The 22,736-nt window shown below is 49.8% G+C and overlaps 1 protein-coding gene across 1 annotated transcript; it reads right to left on the bottom strand.

Annotated features, from left to right (window-relative positions):
* Positions 1–1,844: 1,844 nt before the first annotated feature.
* LOC135567185 (octapeptide-repeat protein T2-like) lies at positions 1,845–6,469 on the bottom strand. The gene is made up of 2 exons (XM_065014613.1): positions 6,317–6,469; positions 1,845–3,228 (listed from the first exon to the last, which is right to left on the bottom strand). The coding sequence occupies exon 2, from the start codon at positions 3,031–3,033 to the stop codon at positions 2,062–2,064; it is 972 nt and encodes a 323-aa protein (XP_064870685.1). The 5' UTR covers positions 3,034–3,228; positions 6,317–6,469; the 3' UTR covers positions 1,845–2,061.
* Positions 6,470–22,736: the final 16,267 nt, after the last annotated feature.

The raw sequence follows: 22,736 nt of genomic DNA, 5'->3' as shown, positions 1-22,736 counted from the left end.
AGAGTGAACAGCTTTGGCAAAAGCAGAGCGGTTTAAGTCCTCTTTACGATCTACACTACAGGGCTGTCCAGTCACAAACAACACCCACGTTCCCTACATAGGGCCCTATATAGGGAATAGGGCTCTGGTCTATAGTAGGGCCCTATATAGGGAATAGGGATCTGGTCTATAGTTGGGCCCTATATAGGGAATAGGTGTTTGGAATACAGGCTGTGTGATATATCCTCTCTGAGGACCTTACAGTTCATTGACAGGAGGGAAGAAAAACCAAGTCTCTTTTTCCTCCGACAAAATGGCACCCGAATTCCCTTCTTAGTACACTAGGCTTGTCCTTAAGTCGTGCACTAGTTAGGGAATAAGGGTTTAGGGGCCACGAGCCTTGGGCTGAAACATGTCGAAAAACGCTTCACAACGAAAAAGTCTCATAAAGCTACGCTAGCCATTTGGTCTTCTCCTCTTCTCTCCTCCTCCTCCTCTTCTTCTTCTCTCTCATTGTCCTCTTTCTCCTTGTTCTTCTTCTTGTGTTTGTGTTTCAGTCCCGTGATCTCTCCCTCCTCAGCGTCCAGGCTCCCCTGTCTCTTCTGCTTTCTATCCTTCTTCTTCTTCTTCTTCTTCTTCTGTTTCTTCTTCTCTTTTCTATCTTTCTTCTTCTTGTCTTTCTTGTTGCCCAGGCTACCGACAGAGCTGGCGCTGCTGCTACGACTTCTGCCGCTGCCCTCTCCCTCCAGCGCTCTCTCTCCTCCAGCGCCTCTCTCTCCAGCGCTCTCTCTCCCTCCAGCGCTCCAGCGCTCTCTCTCCCTCCAGCGCTCTCCTCCAGCGCTCTCTCTCCCCAGCGCTCTCTCCCCTCCAGCGCTCTCTCCCCAGCTCTCCCTCCACCGCTCTCTCTCCCTCCACCGCTCTCTCTCCTCCACCGCTCTCTCCTCCTCCTCCCCTCTGAGATCTCTCCCTCGCTGTAGTCAGGTTCGAAGGCCTCATCTGTCTCTCTGACCAGGTCAGGAGGGGATCTGGAAGAAGGGACCGAGGGAGGGGTCTGGAGGAAGGGACCGAGGGAGGAGATCTGGAAGAAGGGACCAAGGGAGGAGATCTGGAAGAAGGGACCGAGGGAGGAGGTCTGGAAGAAGGGACCGAGGAGGAGATCTGGAAGAAGGGACCGAGGGAGGGGGTCTGGAGGAAGGGACCGAGGGAGGAGGTCTGACTTTAGGTTCTCCCTCCCTCTCTCCTTTGCCCTATCCACCCCTCTCTCTCTCTCTCCTTCTCCCTATCGACCCCTCTCTCTCTCTCCTTCTCCCTATCCACCCCTCTCTCTCTCTCTTCTCCCTATCCACCCCTCTCTCTCTCTCCTTCTCCCTATCCACCCCTCTCTCTCTCTCCTTCTCCCTATCGCTCTCCTTCTCCCTATCCACCCCTCTCTCTCTCCTTCTCCATCTTCTCCCTCATCTGTTGCATCTGCCACTCTCTCTCTTTCTTTCTCTCTCTCTCTCTCTGACAGCTCGGGGCACCCCAGCCCTGTTGTCAGTCCTGGGGGCTGTATGAGTGAGGCTGGGTGTTGGGGGGCTGTATGAGTGAGGCTGGGTGTTGGTGGGGCTTTCCACCACTCATCTCCTTCTCTAGGTTTCCTAGGCTGGCCTGCTGGCTCTGTCTCCCGCTGAGGAGCGCTCTACTCTGGGCTCTTCTCCCTCAGCCTTCCTCTCCCGGACTGGTTCTCCACGGAGATGGAGACCTGAGGAGAGGGGCATCTGTCCTGCGCCGTGTCCCTGCCAGGGCTGCTTTCGCTAGGTCCGGTGGGCTCAGAGCTTCCTGAGATCTCTGGGTGCTGGAGGACGAGGGGTCCGATGGGTGTGGGGCTCTCTTGGAGACGGAGAGGCACTGCCTAGCTCTCGGTGGTCTTTGTGTTTGGGGTCGAGGCGGTCTCTGTGTTCTCTGGTCTCCTGGTCGTCTAGTGGTCTACGGTCAGAGTTGGTGGAGGAGTTCTGGTCGTTGTGGTCTTTATGTTTGTGGTCTCTGTGCTCCCTGGCTCTGGGGTCAGAGGTCGCTTTGTGGTCCCTGGAAGAAGAAAAAGGTTTACGATCTCGTGAGTAAGAGTGTGAGGAGGAAGAGGAGCTCTTTTCGCTGCTGTGGTCGCTCCCTCTCCCCAGTCCTCTCTCCTTCTCTCTCTCTTCTCTCAGGCCGCTGAGAGGAGCTCTTCTCACTGATGTGGTCGATCCCTCTCTCCCCAGTCCTCTCTCTCCTCTCTCGCTCAGGCCGCTGAGAGGAGCTCTTCTCACTGATGTGGTCGATCCCTCTCTCCCCAGTCCTCTCTCTCCTCTCTCGCTCCGGCTGCTGAGAGGAGCTCTTCTCACTGATGTGGTCGCTCCCTCTCCCCAGTCCTCTCTCCTTCTCTCTCTCTCCTCTCCGGCCGCTGAGAGCTCTTTCACTGCTGTGGTCGATCCCTCTCTCCCCAGTCCTCTCTCCTTCTCTCTCTCCTCTCCGGCCGCTGAGAGGAGCTCTTCTCACTGATGTGGTCGATCCCTCTCTCCCCAGTCCTCTCTCCTCTCTCTCTCTCCTCTCCGGCCGCTGAGAGGAGCTCTTCTCACTGATGTGGTCGATCCCTCTCTCCCCAGTCCTCTCTCCTCCTCTCTCTCTTCTCTCAGGCCGCTGAGAGGAGCTCTTCTCACTGCTGTGGTCGCTCCCTCTCTCCCCAGTCCTCTCTCCTTCTCTCTCTCTCTTCTCCGGCCGCTGAGAGCTCTTCTCACTGCTGTGGTCGCTCCCTCTCTCCCCAGTCCTCTCTCCTTCTCTCTCTCTCCTCTCCGGCCGCTGAGAGGAAGAGGGAATCTTTCTCGGTCTGTCCATATCTTTGTCAGAAGCACGGCTGTGTTCCCTCTCTCTTTCTCTCTCTTTCCCCCGCTCTCTGTCCCGTTCTTTATCCCTCTCCTTTTCCTTTAACTGATCTCTCTCTCTCTCCGTCTCTCCGTCTTTCTCAGGAGGGATGGGGTCTGCGGAGTGTTTTCCATCCTGCAGGCCGTCTTCTCTGTCTCTGCCACTAGAGGGGGACATAGTTCTCTCTGGCTTGGGAAAGGTACAGTCCCTCTCTTTCCTTCGCCCTGCCTCCGTCTCCGTCGTCACGGTGATGTGGGGTCCAGGTGGGAAAGGGAGGGAGGGGGTGAGCAAGGGGCGGAGTTGAACCCTGACCCCTCCTCCTTCCTCTTCCTCTGATTCATAGTCCTCCTTCTCCCACTTGGAGCGAGGGACCTGGACGAGGAGAGAAGAGAAGAGAACACGTCTGAGCTGTGTGTCTCCTGTATGAGAACTATCTAGTCTAACAGGTGTAGAGCTGTATGAGTACTATCTAGTCTAACAGGTGTAGAGCTGTGTGTCTCTGACCTGTATGAGTACTATCTAGTCTAACAGGTGTAGAGCTGTGTGTCTCCTGTATGAGTACTATCTAGTCTAACAGGTGTAGAGCTGTGTGTCTCTGACCTGTATGAGGACTATCTAGTCTAACAGGTGTAGAGCTGTGTGTCTCCTGTATGAGTACTATCTAGTCTAACAGGTGTAGAGCTGTATGAGTACTATCTAGTCTAACAGGTGTAGAGCTGTGTCTCTGACCTGTATGAGTACTATCTAGTCTAACAGGTGTAGAGCTGTGTGTCTCCTGTATGAGTACTATCTAGTCTAACAGGTGTAGAGCTGTGTGTCTGACCTGTATGAGTACTATCTAGTCTAACAGGTGTAGAGCTGTGTGTTTCTGACCTGTATGAGTACTATCTAGTCTAACAGGTGTAGAGCTGTATGAGTACTATCTAGTCTAACAGGTGTAGAGCTGTGTGTCTCTGACCTGTATGAGTACTATCTAGTCTAACAGGTGTAGAGGTGTGTGTCTCCTGTATGAGTACTATCTAGTCTAACAGGTGTAGAGCTGTGTGTCTCCTGTATGAGTACTATCTAGTCTAACAGGTGTAGAGCTGTGTGTCTGACCTGTATGAGTACTATCTAGTCTAACAGGTGTAGAGCTGTGTGTCTCCTGTATGAGTACTATCTAGTCTAACAGGTGTAGAGCTGTGTGTCTCTGACCTGTATGAGTACTATCTAGTCTAACAGGTGTAGAGCTGTGTGTCTCTGACCTGTATGAGTACTATCTAGTCTAACAGGTGTAGAGCTGTGTGTCTCTGACCTGTATGAGTACTATCTAGTCTAACAGGTGTAGAGCTGTGTGTCTCTGACCTGTATGAGTACTATCTAGTCTAACAGGTGTAGAGCTGTGTGTCTCTGACCTGTATGAGTACTATCTAGTCTAACAGGTGTAGAGCTGTGTGTCTCTGACCTGTATGAGTACTATCTAGTCTAACAGGTGTAGAGCTGTGTGTCTCCTGTATGAGTACTATCTAGTCTAACAGGTGTAGAGCTGTGTGTCTCTGACCTGTATGAGGACTATCTAGTCTAACAGGTGTAGAGCTGTGTGTCTCCTGTATGAGAACTATCTAGTCTAACAGGTGTAGAGCTGTGTGTCTCCTGTATGAGTACTATCTAGTCTAACAGGTGTAGAGCTGTGTGTCTCCTGTATGAGTACTATCTAGTCTAACAGGTGTAGAGCTGTGTCTCTGACCTGTATGAGTACTATCTAGTCTAACAGGTGTAGAGCTGTGTGTCTCTGACCTGTATGAGTACTATCTAGTCTAACAGGTGTAGAGCTGTGTGTCTCCTGTATGAGTACTATCTAGTCTAACAGATGTAGAGCTGTGTGTCTCTGACCTGTATGAGGACTATCTAGTCTAACAGGTGTAGAGCTGTGTATCTCCTGTATGAGTACTATCTAGTCTAACAGGTGTAGACCTGTGTGTCTCCTGTATGAGTACTATCTAGTCTAACAGGTGTAGAGCTGTATGAGTACTATCTAGTCTAACAGGTGTAGAGCTGTGTCTCTGACCTGTATGAGTACTATCTAGTCTAACAGGTGTAGAGCTGTGTGTCTCTGACCTGTATGAGTACTATCTAGTCTAACAGGTGTAGAGCTGTGTGTCTCCTGTATGAGTACTATCTAGTCTAACAGGTGTAGAGCTGTGTGTCTCCTGTATGAGTACTATCTAGTCTAACAGGTGTAGAGCTGTGTGTCTCTGACCTGTATGAGTACTATCTAGTCTAACAGGTGTAGAGCTGTGTGTCTCCTGTATGAGTACTATCTAGTCTAACAGGTGTAGAGCTGTGTGTCTCCTGTATGAGTACTATCTAGTCTAACAGGTGTAGAGCTGTGTGTCTCTGACCTGTATGAGTACTATCTAGTCTAACAGGTGTAGAGCTGTGTGTCTCTGACCTGTATGAGTACTATCTAGTCTAACAGGTGTAGAGCTGTGTGTCTCCTGTATGAGTACTATCTAGTCTAACAGGTGTAGAGCTGTGTGTCTCCTGTATGAGTGCTATCTAGTCTAACAGGTGTAGAGCTGTGTGTCTCCTGTATGAGTACTATCTAGTCTAACAGGTGTAGAGCTGTGTGTCTCTGACCTGTATGAGTACTATCTAGTCTAACAGGTGTAGAGCTGTGTGTCTCCTGTATGAGTACTATCTAGTCTAACAGGTGTAGAGCTGTGTGTCTGACCTGTATGAGTACTATCTAGTCTAACAGGTGTAGAGCTGTATGAGTACTATCTAGTCTAACAGGTGTAGAGCTGTATGAGTACTATCTAGTCTAACAGGTGTAGAGCTGTATGAGTACTATCTAGTCTAACAGGTGTAGAGCTGTGTGTCTCTGATCTGTATGAGTACTATCTAATCTAACAGGTGTAGAGCTGTGTGTCTCCTGTATGAGTACTATCTAGTCTAACAGGTGTAGAGCTGTGTGTCTCTGACCTGTATGAGTACTATCTAATCTAACAGGTGTAGAGCTGTGTGTCACCTGTATGAGTACTATCTAGTCTAACAGGTGTAGAGCTGTGTGTCTCCTGTATGAGTACTATCTAGTCTAACAGGTGTAGAGCTGTGTCTCTGACCTGTATGAGTACTATCTAGTCTAACAGGTGTAGAGCCGTGTCTCTGACCTGTATGAGTACTATCTAGTCTAACAGGTGTAGAGCCGTGTCTCTGACCTGTATGAGTACTATCTAGTCTAACAGGTGTAGAGCTGTGTGTCTCCTGTATGAGTACTATCTAGTCTAACAGGTGTAGAGCTGTGTGTCTGACCTGTATGAGTACTATCTAGTCTAACAGGTGTAGAGCTGTATGAGTACTATCTAGTCTAACAGGTGTAGAGCTGTGTGAGTACTATCTAGTCTAACAGGTGTAGAGCCGTGTCTCTGACCTGTATGAGTACTATCTAGTCTAACAGGTGTAGAGCTGTGTGTCTGACCTGTATGAGGACTATGTGACCGTCAGCAGGTGCTGAGCTGTCATTGGTGTACTCCTCCAGTGTTTTAACGACAGTCTTCCTCTGCTCTGCTCTGCCCTCTGATCCATCGCCACACACAGGACTACTGCCCCCTGGAGGACTGGTGGTGTAATACACAACAACACATAGTTAATATAGACACCTCCTCCTCCTCCACACAGGACTACTGCCCCCTGGAGGACTGGTGGTGTAATACACAACAACACATAGTTAATATAGACACCACCTCCTCCTCCTCCTCCTCACAGGACTACTGCCCCCTGGGGGACTGGTGGTGTAATACACAACAACACATAGTTAATATAGACACCTCCTCCTCCTCACATGACTACTGCCCCCTGGAGGACTGGTGGTGTAATACACAACAACACATAGTGAATATAGACACCTCCTCCTCCTCCTCACAGGACTACTGCCCCCTGGGGGACTGGTGGTGTAATACACAACAACACATAGTTAATATAGACACCTCCTCCTCCTCCACCTCCTCACAGGACTACTGCCTCCTGGAGGACTGGTGGTGTAATACACAACAACACATAGTTAATATAGACACCACCTCCTCCTCCACCTCCTCACAGGACTACTGCCCCCTGGGGGACTGGTGGTGTAATACACAACAACACATAGTTAATATAGACACCTCCTCCTCCTCCTCACAGGACTACTGCCCCCTGGGGGACTGGTGGTGTAATACACAACAACACATAGTTAATATAGACACCACCTCCTCCTCCACACAGGACTACTGCCCCCTGGAGGACTGGTGGTGTAATACACAACAACACAGTTAATATAGACACCTCCTCCTCTTCCTCCTCCTCCACCTCCTCACAGGACTACTGCCCCCTGGGGGACTGGTGGTGTAATACACAACAACACATAGTTAATATAGACACCTCCTCCTCCTCACAGGACTACTGCCCCCTGGGGGACTGGTGGTGTAATACACAACAACACATAGTTAATATAGACACCTCCTCCTCCTCACAGGACTACTGCCCCCTGGAGGACTGGTGATGTAATACACAACAACACATAGTTAATATAGACACCACCTCCTCCTCCTCCTCACAGGACTACTGCCCCCTGGGGGACTGGTGGTGTAATACACAACAACACATAGTTAATATAGACACCTCCTCCTCTTCCACACAGGACTACTGCCCCCTGGAGGACTGGTGGTGTAATACACAACAACACATAGTGAATATAGACACCTCCTCCTCCTCCTCACAGGACTACTGCCCCCTGGGGGACTGGTGGTGTAATACACAACAACACATAGTTAATATAGACACCTCCTCCTCCACACAGGACTACTGCCCCCTGGAGGACTGGTGATGTAATACACAACAACACATAGTTAATATAGACACCTCCTCCTCCACACAGGACTACTGCCCCCTGGGGGACTGGTGGTGTAATACACAACAACACATAGTTAATATAGACACCTCCTTCTCCTCCACACAGGACTACTGCCCCCTGGAGGACTGGTGGTGTAATACACAACAACACATAGTTAATATAGACACCACCTCCTCCTCCTCCTCACAGGACTACTGCCCCCTGGAGGACTGGTGGTGTAATACACAACAACACATAGTTAATATAGACACCTCCTCCTCCTCCACCTCCTCACAGGACTACTGCCTCCTGGAGGACTGGTGGTGTAGTAGTACTTCCGCGCCGACTGAGATGGCCGCCGCTCGCTGCGTTCCTAGAAACTATGCAGTTTTTTGTTTTTTTACGTGTTATTTCTTACATTAGTACCTCAGGTCATCTTAGGTTTCATTACATACAGTCGAGAAGAACTACTGAATATAAGATCAGCGCCAACTCACCATCAGTACGACCAAGAATATGTTTTCCGCGACGCGGATCCGGTGTTCTGCCTTACAAACAGGACAACGGAATGGATCGATGCACCACCCAAGGAAACGACTCCAAAAAGAGGGAAACGAGGCGGTGTTCTGGTCAGACTCCGAAAAAGGGCACATCGCGCACCACTCCCCAGCATTCTTCTTGCCAATGTCCACCTCTTGACAACAAGGTTGACGAAATCCGAGCAAGGGTAGCATTCCAGAGGGACATCAGAGACTGCAACGTTCTCTGCTTCACAGAAACATGGCTTACTGGGAAGACGCTTATCCGATGCGGTGCAGCCAACGGGTTTCTCCACGCATCGCGCCGACAGAAACAAACATCTTCTGGTAAGAAGAGTGGCGGGGCGTATGCCTCATGACTAACGAGACATGGTGTGATGAAGGAAACATACAGGAATTCAAATCCTTCTGTTCACCTGATTTAGAATTCCTCACAATCAAATGTAGACCGCATTATCTTCCAAGAGAATTCTCCTCGATTATAATCACAGCCGTATATATCCCCCAAGCAGACACATCGATGGCTCTGAACGAACTTTATTTAACTCTTTGCAAACTGAAACCATTTATCCGGAGGCTGCATTCATTGTAGCTGGGGATTTTAACAAAGCTAATCTGAAAACAAGACTCCCTAAATTTTACCAGCATATCGATTGCGCAACCAGGGGTGGTAAAACCTTGGATCATTGTTACTCTAACTTCCGCGACGCCCCCCTTTCGGAAAAGCTGACCACGACTCCATTTTGCTGATCCCTGCCTACAGGCAGAAACTAAAACAAGAGGCTCCCACGCTGAGGTCTGTCCAACGCTGGTCAGACCAAGCTGACTCCACACTCCAAGACTGCTTCCATCACGTGGACTGGGACATGTTTCGTATTGAAGGTCAGATGGAAATATTGACGAATACGCTGATTCGTGTGCGAGTTCATTAGAACGTACACGTCGAAGATGTCGTTCCCATAGCAACGATAAAAACATTCCCAAACCAGAAACCGTGGATTGATGGCAGCATTCGCGTGAAACTGAAAGCGCGAACCACTGCTTTTAATCAGGGCAAGGTGTCTGGTAATATGTCCGAATATAAACAATGCAGCTATTCCCTCCGCAAGGCTATTAAACAAGCTAAGCGTCAGTACAGAGACAAAGTGGAATCTCAATTCAATGGCTCAGACACAAGAGGCATGTGGCAGGGTCTACAGTCAATCACGGACTACAAGAAGAAACCCAGCCCAGTCACGGACCAGGATGTCTTGCTCCCAGGCAGACTAAATAACTTTTTTGCCCGCTTTGAGGACAATACAGTGCCACTGACACGGCCTGCAACGAAAACATGCGGTCTCTCCTTCACTGCAGCCGAGGTGAGTAAGACATTTAAACGTGTTAACCCTCGCAAGGCTGCAGGCCCAGACGGCATCCCCAGCCGCGCCTCAGAGCATGCGCAGACCAGCTGGCCGGTGTGTTTACGGACATATTCAATCAATCCCTATACCAGTCTGCTGTTCCCACATGCTTCAAGAGGGCCACCATTGTTCCTGTTCCCAAGAAAGCTAAGGTAACTGAGCTAAACGACTACCCCGTAGCACTCACTTCCGTCATCATGAAGTGCTTTGAGAGACTAGTCAAGGACCATATCACCTCCACCCTACCTGACACCCTAGACCCACTCCAATTTGCTTACCGTCCAAATAGGTCCACAGACGATGCAATCTCAACCACACTGCACACTGCCCTAACCCACCTGGACAAGAGGAATACCTATGTGAGAATGCTGTTCATCGACTACAGCTCGGCATTCAATACCATAGTACCCTCCAAGCTCGCCATCAAGCTCGAGACCCTGGGTCTCGACCCCGCCCTGTGCAACTGGGTACTGGACTTCCTGACGGGCCGCCCACAGGTGGTGAGGGTAGGCAACAACATCTCCTCCCGCTGATCCTCAACACGGGGCCCCACAAGGGTGCGTTCTGAGCCCTCTCCTGTACTCCCTGTTCACCCACGACTGCGTGGCCATGCACGCCTCCAACTCAATCATCAAGTTTGCGGACGACACAACAGTGGTAGGCTTGATTACCAACAACGACGAGACGGCCTACAGGGAGGAGGTGAGGGCCCTCGGAGTGTGGTGTCAGGAAAATAACCTCACACTCAACGTCAACAAAACTAAGGAGATGATTGTGGACTTCAGGAAACAGCAGAGGAACACCCCTATCCACATCGATGGATCAGTAGTGGAGAGGGTAGCAAGTTTTAAGTTCCTCGGCATACACATCACAGACAAACTGAATTGGTCCACTCACACTGACAGCGTCGTGAAGAAGGCGCAGCAGCGCCTCTTCAACCTCAGGAGGCTGAAGAAATTCGGCTTGTCACCAAAAGCACTCACAAACTTCTACAGATGCACAATCGAGAGCATCCTGGCGGGCTGTATCACCGCCTGGTACGGCAACTGCTCCGCCCTCAACCGTAAGGCTCTCCAGAGGGTAGTGAGGTCTGCACAACGCATCACCGGGGCAAACTACCTGCCCTCCAGGACACCTACACCACCCGATGTTACAGGAAGGCCATAAAGATCATCAAGGACATCAACCACCCGAACCACTGCCTGTTCACCCCGCTATCATCCAGAAGGCGAGGTCAGTATAGGTGCATCAAAGCTGGGACCGAGAGACTGAAAACAGCTTCTATCTCAAGGCCATCAGACTGTTAAACAGCCACCACTAACATTGAGTGGCTGCTGCCAACACACTGTCATTGACACTGACCCAACTCCAGCCACTTTAATAATGGGAATTGATGGGAAATGATGTAAATATATCACTAGCCACTTTAAACAATGCTACCTTATATAATGTTACTTACCCTACATTATTCATCTCATATGCATATGTATATACTGTACTCTAGATCATCGACTGCATTCTTATGTCACTAGCCACTTTAACTATGCCACTTTGTTTACTTTGTCTACATACTCATCTCATATGTATATACTGTACTCGATACCATCTACTGTATGCTGCTCTGTACCATCACTCATTCATATATCCTTATGTACATATTCCTTATCCCCTTACACTGTGTATAAGACAGTAGTTTTGGAATTGTTAGTTAGATTACTTGTTGGTTATCACTGCATTGTCGGAACTAGAAGCACAAGCATTTCGCTACACTCGAATTAACATCTGCTAACCATGTGTATGTGACAAATAAAATTGGATTTGATTTGATTTGTAATACACAACAACACATAGTTAATATAGACACCACCTCCTCCTCCACCTCCTCACAGGACTACTGCCCCCTGGGGGACTGGTGGTGTAATACACAACAACACATAGTTAATATAGACACCTCCTCCTCCTCCACACAGGACTACTGCCCCCTGGGGGACTGGTGGTGTAATACACAACAACACATAGTTAATATAGACACCTCCTCCTCCTCCTCACAGGACTACTGCCCCCTGGGGGACTGGTGGTGTAATACACAACAACACATAGTTAATATAGACACCACCTCCTCCTCCACACAGGACTACTGCCCCCTGGAGGACTGGTGGTGTAATACACAACAACACATAGTTAATATAGACACCTCCTCCTCTTCCTCCTCCTCCTCCACACAGGACTACTGCCCCCTGGGGGACTGGTGATGTAATACACAACAACACAGTTAATATAGACACCTCCTCCTCCTCCACCTCCTCACAGGACTACTGCCCCCTGGGGGACTGGTGGTGTAATACACAACAACACATAGTTAATATAGACACCACCTCCTCCACCACACAGGACTACTGCCCCCTGGGGGACTGGTGGTGTAATACACAACAACACATAGTTAATATAGACACCACCTCCTCCTCCACCTCCTCACAGGACTACTGCCCCTGGGGGACTGGTGATGTAATACACAACAACACATAGTTAATATAGACACCACCTCCTCCACCACACAGGACTACTGCCCCCCTGGGGACTGGTGGTGTAATACACAACAACACATAGTTAATATAGACACCTCCTCCTCCTCCCAGGACTACTGCCCCCTGGGGGACTGGTGGTGTAATACACAACAACACATAGTTAATATAGACACCACCTCCTCCACCACACAGGACTACTGCCCCCTGGGGGACTGGTGGTGTAATACACAACAACACATAGTTAATATAGACACCACCTCCTCCTCCACACAGGACTACTGCCCCCTGGGGACTGGGTGGTGTAATACACAACAACACATAGTTAATATAGACACCTCCTCCTCCTCCACACAGGACTACTGCCCCCTGGGGGACTGGTGATGTAATACACAACAACACATAGTTAATATAGACACCACCTCCTCCTCCCAGGACTACTGCCCCCTGGGGGACTGGTGGTGTAATACACAACAACACATAGTTAATATAGACACCTCCTCCTCCTCCACACAGGACTACTGCCCCCTGGGGGACTGGTGGTGTAATACACAACAACACATAGTTAATATAGACACCTCCTCCTCCTCCACACAGGACTACTGCCCCCTGGAGGACTGGTGGTGTAATACACAACAACACATAGTTAATATAGACACCTCCTCCTCCTCCACCTCCTCACAGGACTACTGCCTCCTGGAGGACTGGTGGTGTAATACACAACAACACATAGTTAATATAGACACCTCCTCCTCCTCCCAAGGACTACTGCCCCCTGGGGGACTGGTGGTGTAATACATAACAACACATAGTTAATATAGACACCTCCTCCTCCTCCACACAGGACTACTGCCCCCTGGGGGACTGGTGGTGTAATACACAACAACACATAGTTAATATAGACACCTCCTCCTCTTCCACACAGGACTACTGCCCCCTGGAGGACTGGTGGTGTAATACACAACAACACATAGTTAATATAGACACCACCTCCTCCTCCCAGGACTACTGCCCCCTGGGGGACTGGTGGTGTAATACACAACAACACATAGTTAATATAGACACCTCCTCCTCCTCCACACAGGACTACTGCCCCCTGGGGGACTGGTGATGTAATACACAACTACACATAGTTAATATAGACACCACCTCCTCCTCCTCACAGGACTACTGCCCCCTGGAGGACTGGTGGTGTAATACACAACAACACATAGTTAATATAGACACCTCCTCCTCTTCCTCCTCCTCCACCACAGGACTACTGCCCCCTGGTGGACTGGTGATGTAATACACAACAACACATAGTTAATATAGACACCTCCTCCTCCTCCACACAGGACTACTGCCCCCTGGGGGACTGGTGGTGTAATACACAACAACACATAGTTAATATAGACACCTCCTCCTCCTCCTCACAGGACTACTGCCCCTGGGGACTGGTGGTGTAATACACAACAACACATAGTTAATATAGACACCACCTCCTCCTCCACACAGGACTACTGCCCCTGAGGACTGGTGGTGTAATACACAACAACACATAGTTAATATAGACACCTCCTCCTCTTCCTCCTCCTCCTCCACACAGGACTACTGCCCCCTGGGGGACTGGTGATGTAATACACAACAACACAGTTAATATAGACACCTCCTCCTCCTCCACCTCCTCACAGGACTACTGCCCCCTGGGGGACTGGTGGTGTAATACACAACAACACATAGTTAATATAGACACCACCTCCTCCACCACACAGGACTACTGCCCCCTGGGGGACTGGTGGTGTAATACACAACAACACATAGTTAATATAGACACCACCTCCTCCTCCACCTCCTCACAGGACTACTGCCCCCTGGGGGACTGGTGATGTAATACACAACAACACATAGTTAATATAGACACCACCTCCTCCACCACACAGGACTACTGCCCCCTGGGGGACTGGTGGTGTAATACACAACAACACATAGTTAATATAGACACCTCCTCCTCCTCCCAGGACTACTGCCCCCTGGGGGACTGGTGGTGTAATACACAACAACACATAGTTAATATAGACACCACCTCCTCCACCACACAGGACTACTGCCCCCTGGGGGACTGGTGGTGTAATACACAACAACACATAGTTAATATAGACACCTCCTCCTCCTCCACACAGGACTACTGCCCCCTGGGGGACTGGTGATGTAATACACAACAACACATAGTTAATATAGACACCACCTCCTCCTCCCAGGACTACTGCCCCCTGGGGGACTGGTGGTGTAATACACAACAACACATAGTTAATATAGACACCTCCTCCTCCTCCACAGGACTACTGCCCCCTGGGGGACTGGTGGTGTAATACACAACAACACATAGTTAATATAGACACCTCCTCCTCCTCCACACAGGACTACTGCCCCCTGGAGGACTGGTGGTGTAATACACAACAACACATAGTTAATATAGACACCTCCTCCTCCTCCACCTCCTCACAGGACTACTGCCTCCTGGAGGACTGGTGGTGTAATACACAACAACACATAGTTAATATAGACACCTCCTCCTCCTCCCAGGACTACTGCCCCCTGGGGACTGGTGGTGTAATACACAACAACACATAGTTAATATAGACACCTCCTCCTCCTCCACACAGGACTACTGCCCCTGGGGACTGGTGGTGTAATACACAACAACACATAGTTAATATAGACACCTCCTCCTCTTCCACACAGGACTACTGCCCCCTGGAGGACTGGTGGTGTAATACACAACAACACATAGTTAATATAGACACCACCTCCTCCTCCCAGGACTACTGCCCCTGGGGACTGGTGGTGTAATACACAACAACACATAGTTAATATAGACACCTCCTCCTCCTCCACACAGGACTACTGCCCCCTGGGGGACTGGTGATGTAATACACAACTACACATAGTTAATATAGACACCACCTCCTCACAGGACTACTGCCCCCTGGAGGACTGGTGGTGTAATACACAACAACACATAGTTAATATAGACACCTCCTCCTCTTCCTTCTCCTCCTCCACCACAGGACTACTGCCCCCTGGTGGACTGGTGATGTAATACACAACAACACATAGTTAATATAGACACCTCCTCCTCCTCCTCCCAGGACTACTGCCCCCTGGGGGACTGGTGGTGTAATACACAACAACACATAGTTAATATAGACACCACCTCCTCCACCACACAGGACTACTGCCCCCTGGGGGACTGGTGGTGTAATACACAACAACACATAGTTAATATAGACACCACCTCCTCCTCCACACAGGACTACTGCCCCTGGGGACTGGTGGTAATACACAACAACACATAGTTAATATAGACACCTCCTCCTCCTCCTCCTCCACACAGGACTACTGCCCCCTGGGGACTGGTGGTGTAATACACAACAACACATAGTTAATATAGACACCTCCTCCTCCTCCACACAGGACTACTGCCCCCTGGGGACTGGGTGGTGTAATACACAACAACACATAGTTAATATAGACACCTCCTCCTCCTCCACACAGGACTACTGCCCCCTGGAGGACTGGTGGTGTAATACACAACAACACATAGTTAATATAGACACCTCCTCCTCCCTCCTCACAGGACTACTGCCTCCTGGAGGACTGGTGTGTAATACACAACAACACATAGTTAATATAGACACCTCCTCCTCCTCCCAAGGACTACTGCCCCTGGGGGACTGGTGGTGTAATACATAACAACACATAGTTAATATAGACACCTCCTCCTCCTCCACACAGGACTACTGCCCTGGGGGACTGGTGGTGTAATACACAACAACACATAGTTAATATAGACACCTCCTCCTCTTCCACACAGGACTACTGCCCCCTGGAGGACTGGTGGTGTAATACACAACAACACATAGTTAATATAGACACCACCTCCTCCTCCCAGGACTACTGCCCCTGGGGGACTGGTGGTGTAATACACAACAACACATAGTTAATATAGACACCTCCCTCCTCCTCCACACAGGACTACTGCCCCTGGGGACTGGTGATGTAATACACAACTACACATAGTTAATATAGACACCACCTCCTCCTCCTCACAGGACTACTGCCCCCTGGAGGACTGGTGGTGTAATACACAACAACACATAGTTAATATAGACACCTCCTCCTCTTCCTCCTCCTCCTCCACCACAGGACTACTGCCCCCTGGTGGACTGGTGATGTAATACACAACAACACATAGTTAATATAGACACCTCCTCCTCCTCCACACAGGACTACTGCCCCCTGGGGGACTGGTGGTGTAATACACAACAACACATAGTTAATATAGACACCTCCTCCTCCTCCTCACAGGACTACTGCCCCCTGGGGGACTGGTGGTGTAATACACAACAACACATAGTTAATATAGACACCACCTCCTCCTCCACACAGGACTACTGCCCCCTGGAGGACTGGTGGTGTAATACACAACAACACATAGTTAATATAGACACCTCCTCCTCTTCCTCCTCCTCCTCCACACAGGACTACTGCCCCCTGGGGGACTGGTGATGTAATACACAACAACACAGTTAATATAGACACCTCCTCCTCCTCCACCTCCTCACAGGACTACTGCCCCCTGGGGGACTGGTGGTGTAATACACAACAACACATAGTTAATATAGACACCACCTCCTCCACCACACAGGACTACTGCCCCCTGGGGGACTGGTGGTGTAATACACAACAACACATAGTTAATATAGACACCACCTCCTCCTCCACCTCCTCACAGGACTACTGCCCCTGGGGGACTGGTGATGTAATACACAACAACACATAGTTAATATAGACACCACCTCCTCCACCACACAGGACTACTGCCCCCTGGGGGACTGGTGGTGTAATACACAACAACACATAGTTAATATAGACACCTCCTCCTCCTCCCAGGACTACTGCCCCCTGGGGGACTGGTGGTGTAATACACAACAACACATAGTTAATATAGACACCACCTCCTCCACCACACAGGACTACTGCCCCCTGGGGGACTGGTGGTGTAATACACAACAACACATAGTTAATATAGACACCACCTCCTCCTCCACACAGGACTACTGCCCCCTGGGGGACTGGTGGTGTAATACACAACAACACATAGTTAATATAGACACCTCCTCCTCCTCCTCCTCCTCCACACAGGACTACTGCCCCCTGGGGGACTGGTGATGTAATACACAACAACACATAGTTAATATAGACACCACCTCCTCCTCCCAGGACTACTGCCCCCTGGGGGACTGGTGGTGTAATACACAACAACACATAGTTAATATAGACACCTCCTCCTCCTCCACACAAGACTACTGCCCCTGGGGACTGGGTGGTGTAATACACAACAACACATAGTTAATATAGACACCTCCTCCTCCTCCACACAGGACTACTGCCCCCTGGAGGACTGGTGGTGTAATACACAACAACACATAGTTAATATAGACACCTCCTCCTCCTCCACCTCCTCACAGGACTACTGCCTCCTGGAGGACTGGTGGTGTAATACACAACAACACATAGTTAATATAGACACCTCCTCCTCCTCCCAGGACTACTGCCCCCTGGGGGACTGGTGGTGTAATACACAACAACACATAGTTAATATAGACACCTCCTCCTCCTCCACACAGGACTACTGCCCCCTGGGGGACTGGTGGTGTAATACACAACAACACATAGTTAATATAGACACCTCCTCCTCTTCCACACAGGACTACTGCCCCCTGGAGGACTGGTGGTGTAATACACAACAACACATAGTTAATATAGACACCACCTCCTCCTCCCAGGACTACTGCCCCCTGGGGGACTGGTGGTGTAATACACAACAACACATAGTTAATATAGACACCTCCTCCTCCTCCACACAGGACTACTGCCCCCTGGGGGACTGGTGATGTAATACACAACTACACATAGTTAATATAGACACCACCTCCTCACAGGACTACTGCCCCCTGGAGGACTGGTGGTGTAATACACAACAACACATAGTTAATATAGACACCTCCTCCTCTTCCTTCTCCTCCTCCACCACAGGACTACTGCCCCCTGGTGGACTGGTGATGTAATACACAACAACACATAGTTAATATAGACACCTCCTCCTCCTCCCAGGACTACTGCCCCCTGGGGGACTGGTGGTGTAATACACAACAACACATAGTTAATATAGACACCACCTCCTCCACCACACAGGACTACTGCCCCCTGGGGGACTGGTGGTGTAATACACAACAACACATAGTTAATATAGACACCTCCTCCTCCTCCTCACAGGACTACTGCCCCCTGGGGGACTGGTGGTGTAATACACAACAACACATAGTTAATATAGACACCACCTCCTCCTCCACACAGGACTACTGCCCCCTGGAGGACTGGTGGTGTAATACACAACAACACATAGTTAATATAGACACCTCCCTCTTCCTCCTCCTCCTCCACACAGGACTACTGCCCCTGGGGGACTGGTGATGTAATACACAACAACACAGCTAATATAGACACCTCCTCCTCCTCCACCTCCTCACAACTACACTAATACACAACAACACATAGTTAATATAGACACCACCTCCTCCACCACACAGGACTACTGCCCCTGGGGGACTGGTGGTGTAATACACAACAACACATAGTTAATATAGACACCACCTCCTCCTCCACCTCCTCACAGGACTACTGCCCCTGGGGGACTGGGTGATGTAATACACAACAACACATAGTTAATATAGACACCACCTCCTCCACCACACAGGACTACTGCCCCCTGGGGGACTGGTGGTGTAATACACAACAACACATAGTTAATATAGACACCTCCTCCTCCCAGGACTACTGCCTCCCCTGGGGGACTGGTGGTAATACACAACAACACATAGTTAATATAGACACCACCTCCTCCACCACAGGACTACTGCCCCTGGGGACTGGTGGTGTAATACACAACAACACATAGTTAATATAGACACCACCTCCTCCTCCACACAGGACTACTGCCCCTGGGGGACTGGTGGTGTAATACACAACAACACATAGTTACACTCCTCCTCCTCCACACAGGACTACTGCCCCCTGGGGACTGGTGGTGTAATACACAACAACACATAGTTAATATAGACACCACCTCCTCCTCCACACAGGACTACTGCCCCTGGGGACTGGTGGTGTAATACACAACAACACATAGTTAATATAGACACCTCCTCCTCCTCCTCCTCACAGGACTACTGCCCCTGGGGGACTGGTGGTGTTAATATAGACACAAGGACTACTGCTCCCTGGGGACTGGTGGTGTAATACACAAACACATAGTTAATATAGACACCTCCTCCTCCTCCACACAGGACTACTGCCCCTGGGGGACTGGTGGTGTAATACACAACAACACATAGTTAATATAGACACCTCCTCCTCTTCCACACAGGACTACTGCCCCTGGAGGACTGGTGGTGTAATACACAACAACACATAGTTAATATAGACACCACCTCCTCCTCCCAGGACTACTGCCCCCTGGGGGACTGGTGGTGTAATACACAACAACACATAGTTAATATAGACACCTCCTCCTCCTCCTCCTCACAGGACTACTGCCCCCTGGGGGACTGGTGGTGTAATACACAACAACACATAGTTAATATAGACACCACCTCCTCCTCCACACAGGACTACTGCCCCCTGGAGGACTGGTGGTGTAATACACAACAACACATAGTTAATATAGACACCTCCTCCTCTTCCTCCTTCTCCTCCACACAGGACTACTGCCCCCTGGAGGACTGGTGGTGTAATACACAACAACACATAGTTAATATAGACACCACCTCCTCCTCCGCCTCCTCACAGGACTACTGCCCCCTGGGGGACTGGTGGTGTAATACACAACAACACATAGTTAATATAGACACCACCTCCTCCACCACACAGGACTACTGCCCCTTGGGGGACTGGTGGTGTAATACACAACAACACATAGTTAATATAGACACCACCTCCTCCTCCACCTCCTCAGGACTACTGCCCCTGGGGGACTGGTGATGTAATACACAACAACACATAGTTAATATAGACACCACCTCCTCCACCACACAGGACTACTGCCCCCTGGGGGACTGGTGGTGTAATACACAACAACACATAGTTAATATAGACACCTCCTCCTCCTCCCAGGACTACTGCCCCCTGGGGGACTGGTGGTGTAATACACAACAACACATAGTTAATATAGACACCACCTCCTCCTACCTCCTAGTTAATATAGACACCCTCCTCCTCCACACAGGACTACTGCCCCCTGGGGGACTGGTGATGTAATACACAACAACACATAGTTAATATAGACACCACCTCCTCCTCCCAGGACTACTGCCCCCTGGGGGACTGGTGGTGTAATACACAACAACACATAGTTAATATAGACACCTCCTCCTCCTCCACACAGGACTACTGCCCCCTGGGGGACTGGTGGTGTAATACACAACAACACATAGTTAATATAGACACCTCCTCCTCCTCCACACAGGACTACTGCCCCCTGGAGGACTGGTGGTGTAATACACAACAACACATAGTTAATATAGACACCTCCTCCTCCTCCACCTCCTCACAGGACTACTGCCTCCTGGAGGACTGGTGGTGTAATACACAACAACACATAGTTAATATAGACACCTCCTCCTCCTCCCAGGACTACTGCCCCCTGGGGGACTGGTGGTGTAATACACAACAACACATAGTTAATATAGACACCTCCTCTCCTCCACACAGGACTACTGCCCCCTGGGGGACTGGTGGTGTAATACACAACAACACATAGTTAATATAGACACCTCCTCCTCTTCCACACAGGACTACTGCCCCCTGGAGGACTGGTGGTGTAATACACAACAACACATAGTTAATATAGACACCACCTCCTCCTCCCAGGACTACTGCCCCCTGGGGGACTGGTGGTGTAATACACAACAACACATAGTTAATATAGACACCTCCTCCTCCTCCACACAGGACTACTGCCCCCTGGGGGACTGGTGATGTAATACACAACTACACATAGTTAATATAGACACCACCTCCTCACAGGACTACTGCCCCCTGGAGGACTGGTGGTGTAATACACAACAACACATAGTTAATATAGACACCTCCTCCTCTTCCTTCTCCTCCTCCACCACAGGACTACTGCCCCCTGGTGGACTGGTGATGTAATACACAACAACACATAGTTAATATAGACACCTCCTCCTCCTCCTCCCAGGACTACTGCCCCTGGGGACTGGTGGTAATACACAACAACACATAGTTAATATAGACACCACCTCCTCCACCACACAGGACTACTGCCCCCTGGGGGACTGGTGGTGTAATACACAACAACACATAGTTAATATAGACACCACCTCCTCCTCCACACAGGACTACTGCCCCCTGGGGGACTGGTGGTGTAATACACAACAACACATAGTTAATATAGACACCTCCTCCTCCTCCTCCTCCACACAGGACTACTGCCCCCTGGGGGACTGGTGGTGTAATACACAACAACACATAGTTAATATAGACACCACCTCCTCCTCCCAGGACTACTGCCTGGGGGACTGGTGGTAATACACAACAACACATAGTTAATATAGACACCTCCTCCTCCTCCACAGGACTACTGCCCCCTGGGGGACTGGTGGTGTAATACACAACAACACATAGTTAATATAGACACCTCCTCCTCCTCCACACAGGACTACTGCCCCCTGGAGGACTGGTGGTGTAATACACAACAACACATAGTTAATATAGACACCTCCTCCTCCTCCTCACAGGACTACTGCCTCCTGGAGGACTGGTGGTGTAATACACAACAACACATAGTTAATATAGACACCTCCTCCTCCTCCCAAGGACTACTGCCCCCTGGGGGACTGGTGGTGTAATACATAACAACACATAGTTAATATAGACACCTCCTCCTCCTCCACACAGGACTACTGCCCCCTGGGGGACTGGTGGTGTAATACACAACAACACATAGTTAATATAGACACCTCCTCCTCTTCCACACAGGACTACTGCCCCTGGAGGACTGGTGGTGTAATACACAACAACACATAGTTAATATAGACACCACCTCCTCCTCCCAGGACTACTGCCCCCTGGGGGACTGGTGGTGTAATACACAACAACACATAGTTAATATAGACACCTCCTCCTCCTCCACACAGGACTACTGCCCCCTGGGGGACTGGTGATGTAATACACAACTACACATAGTTAATATAGACACCACCTCCTCCTCCTCAGGACTACTGCCCCTGGAGGACTGGTGGTGTAATACACAACAACACATAGTTAATATAGACACCTCCTCCTCTTCCTCCTCCTCCTCCACCACAGGACTACTGCCCCCTGGTGGACTGGTGATGTAATACACAACAACACATAGTTAATATAGACACCTCCTCCTCCTCCACACAGGACTACTGCCCCCTGGGGGACTGGTGGTGTAATACACAACAACACATAGTTAATA

Source organism: Oncorhynchus nerka, unplaced genomic scaffold (genome assembly GCF_034236695.1).
Source record: "Oncorhynchus nerka isolate Pitt River unplaced genomic scaffold, Oner_Uvic_2.0 unplaced_scaffold_2433, whole genome shotgun sequence".
Classification (NCBI taxonomy): Eukaryota; Metazoa; Chordata; class Actinopteri; order Salmoniformes; family Salmonidae; genus Oncorhynchus; species Oncorhynchus nerka.
This window is presented reverse-complemented; position numbering and strand designations above follow the sequence as displayed.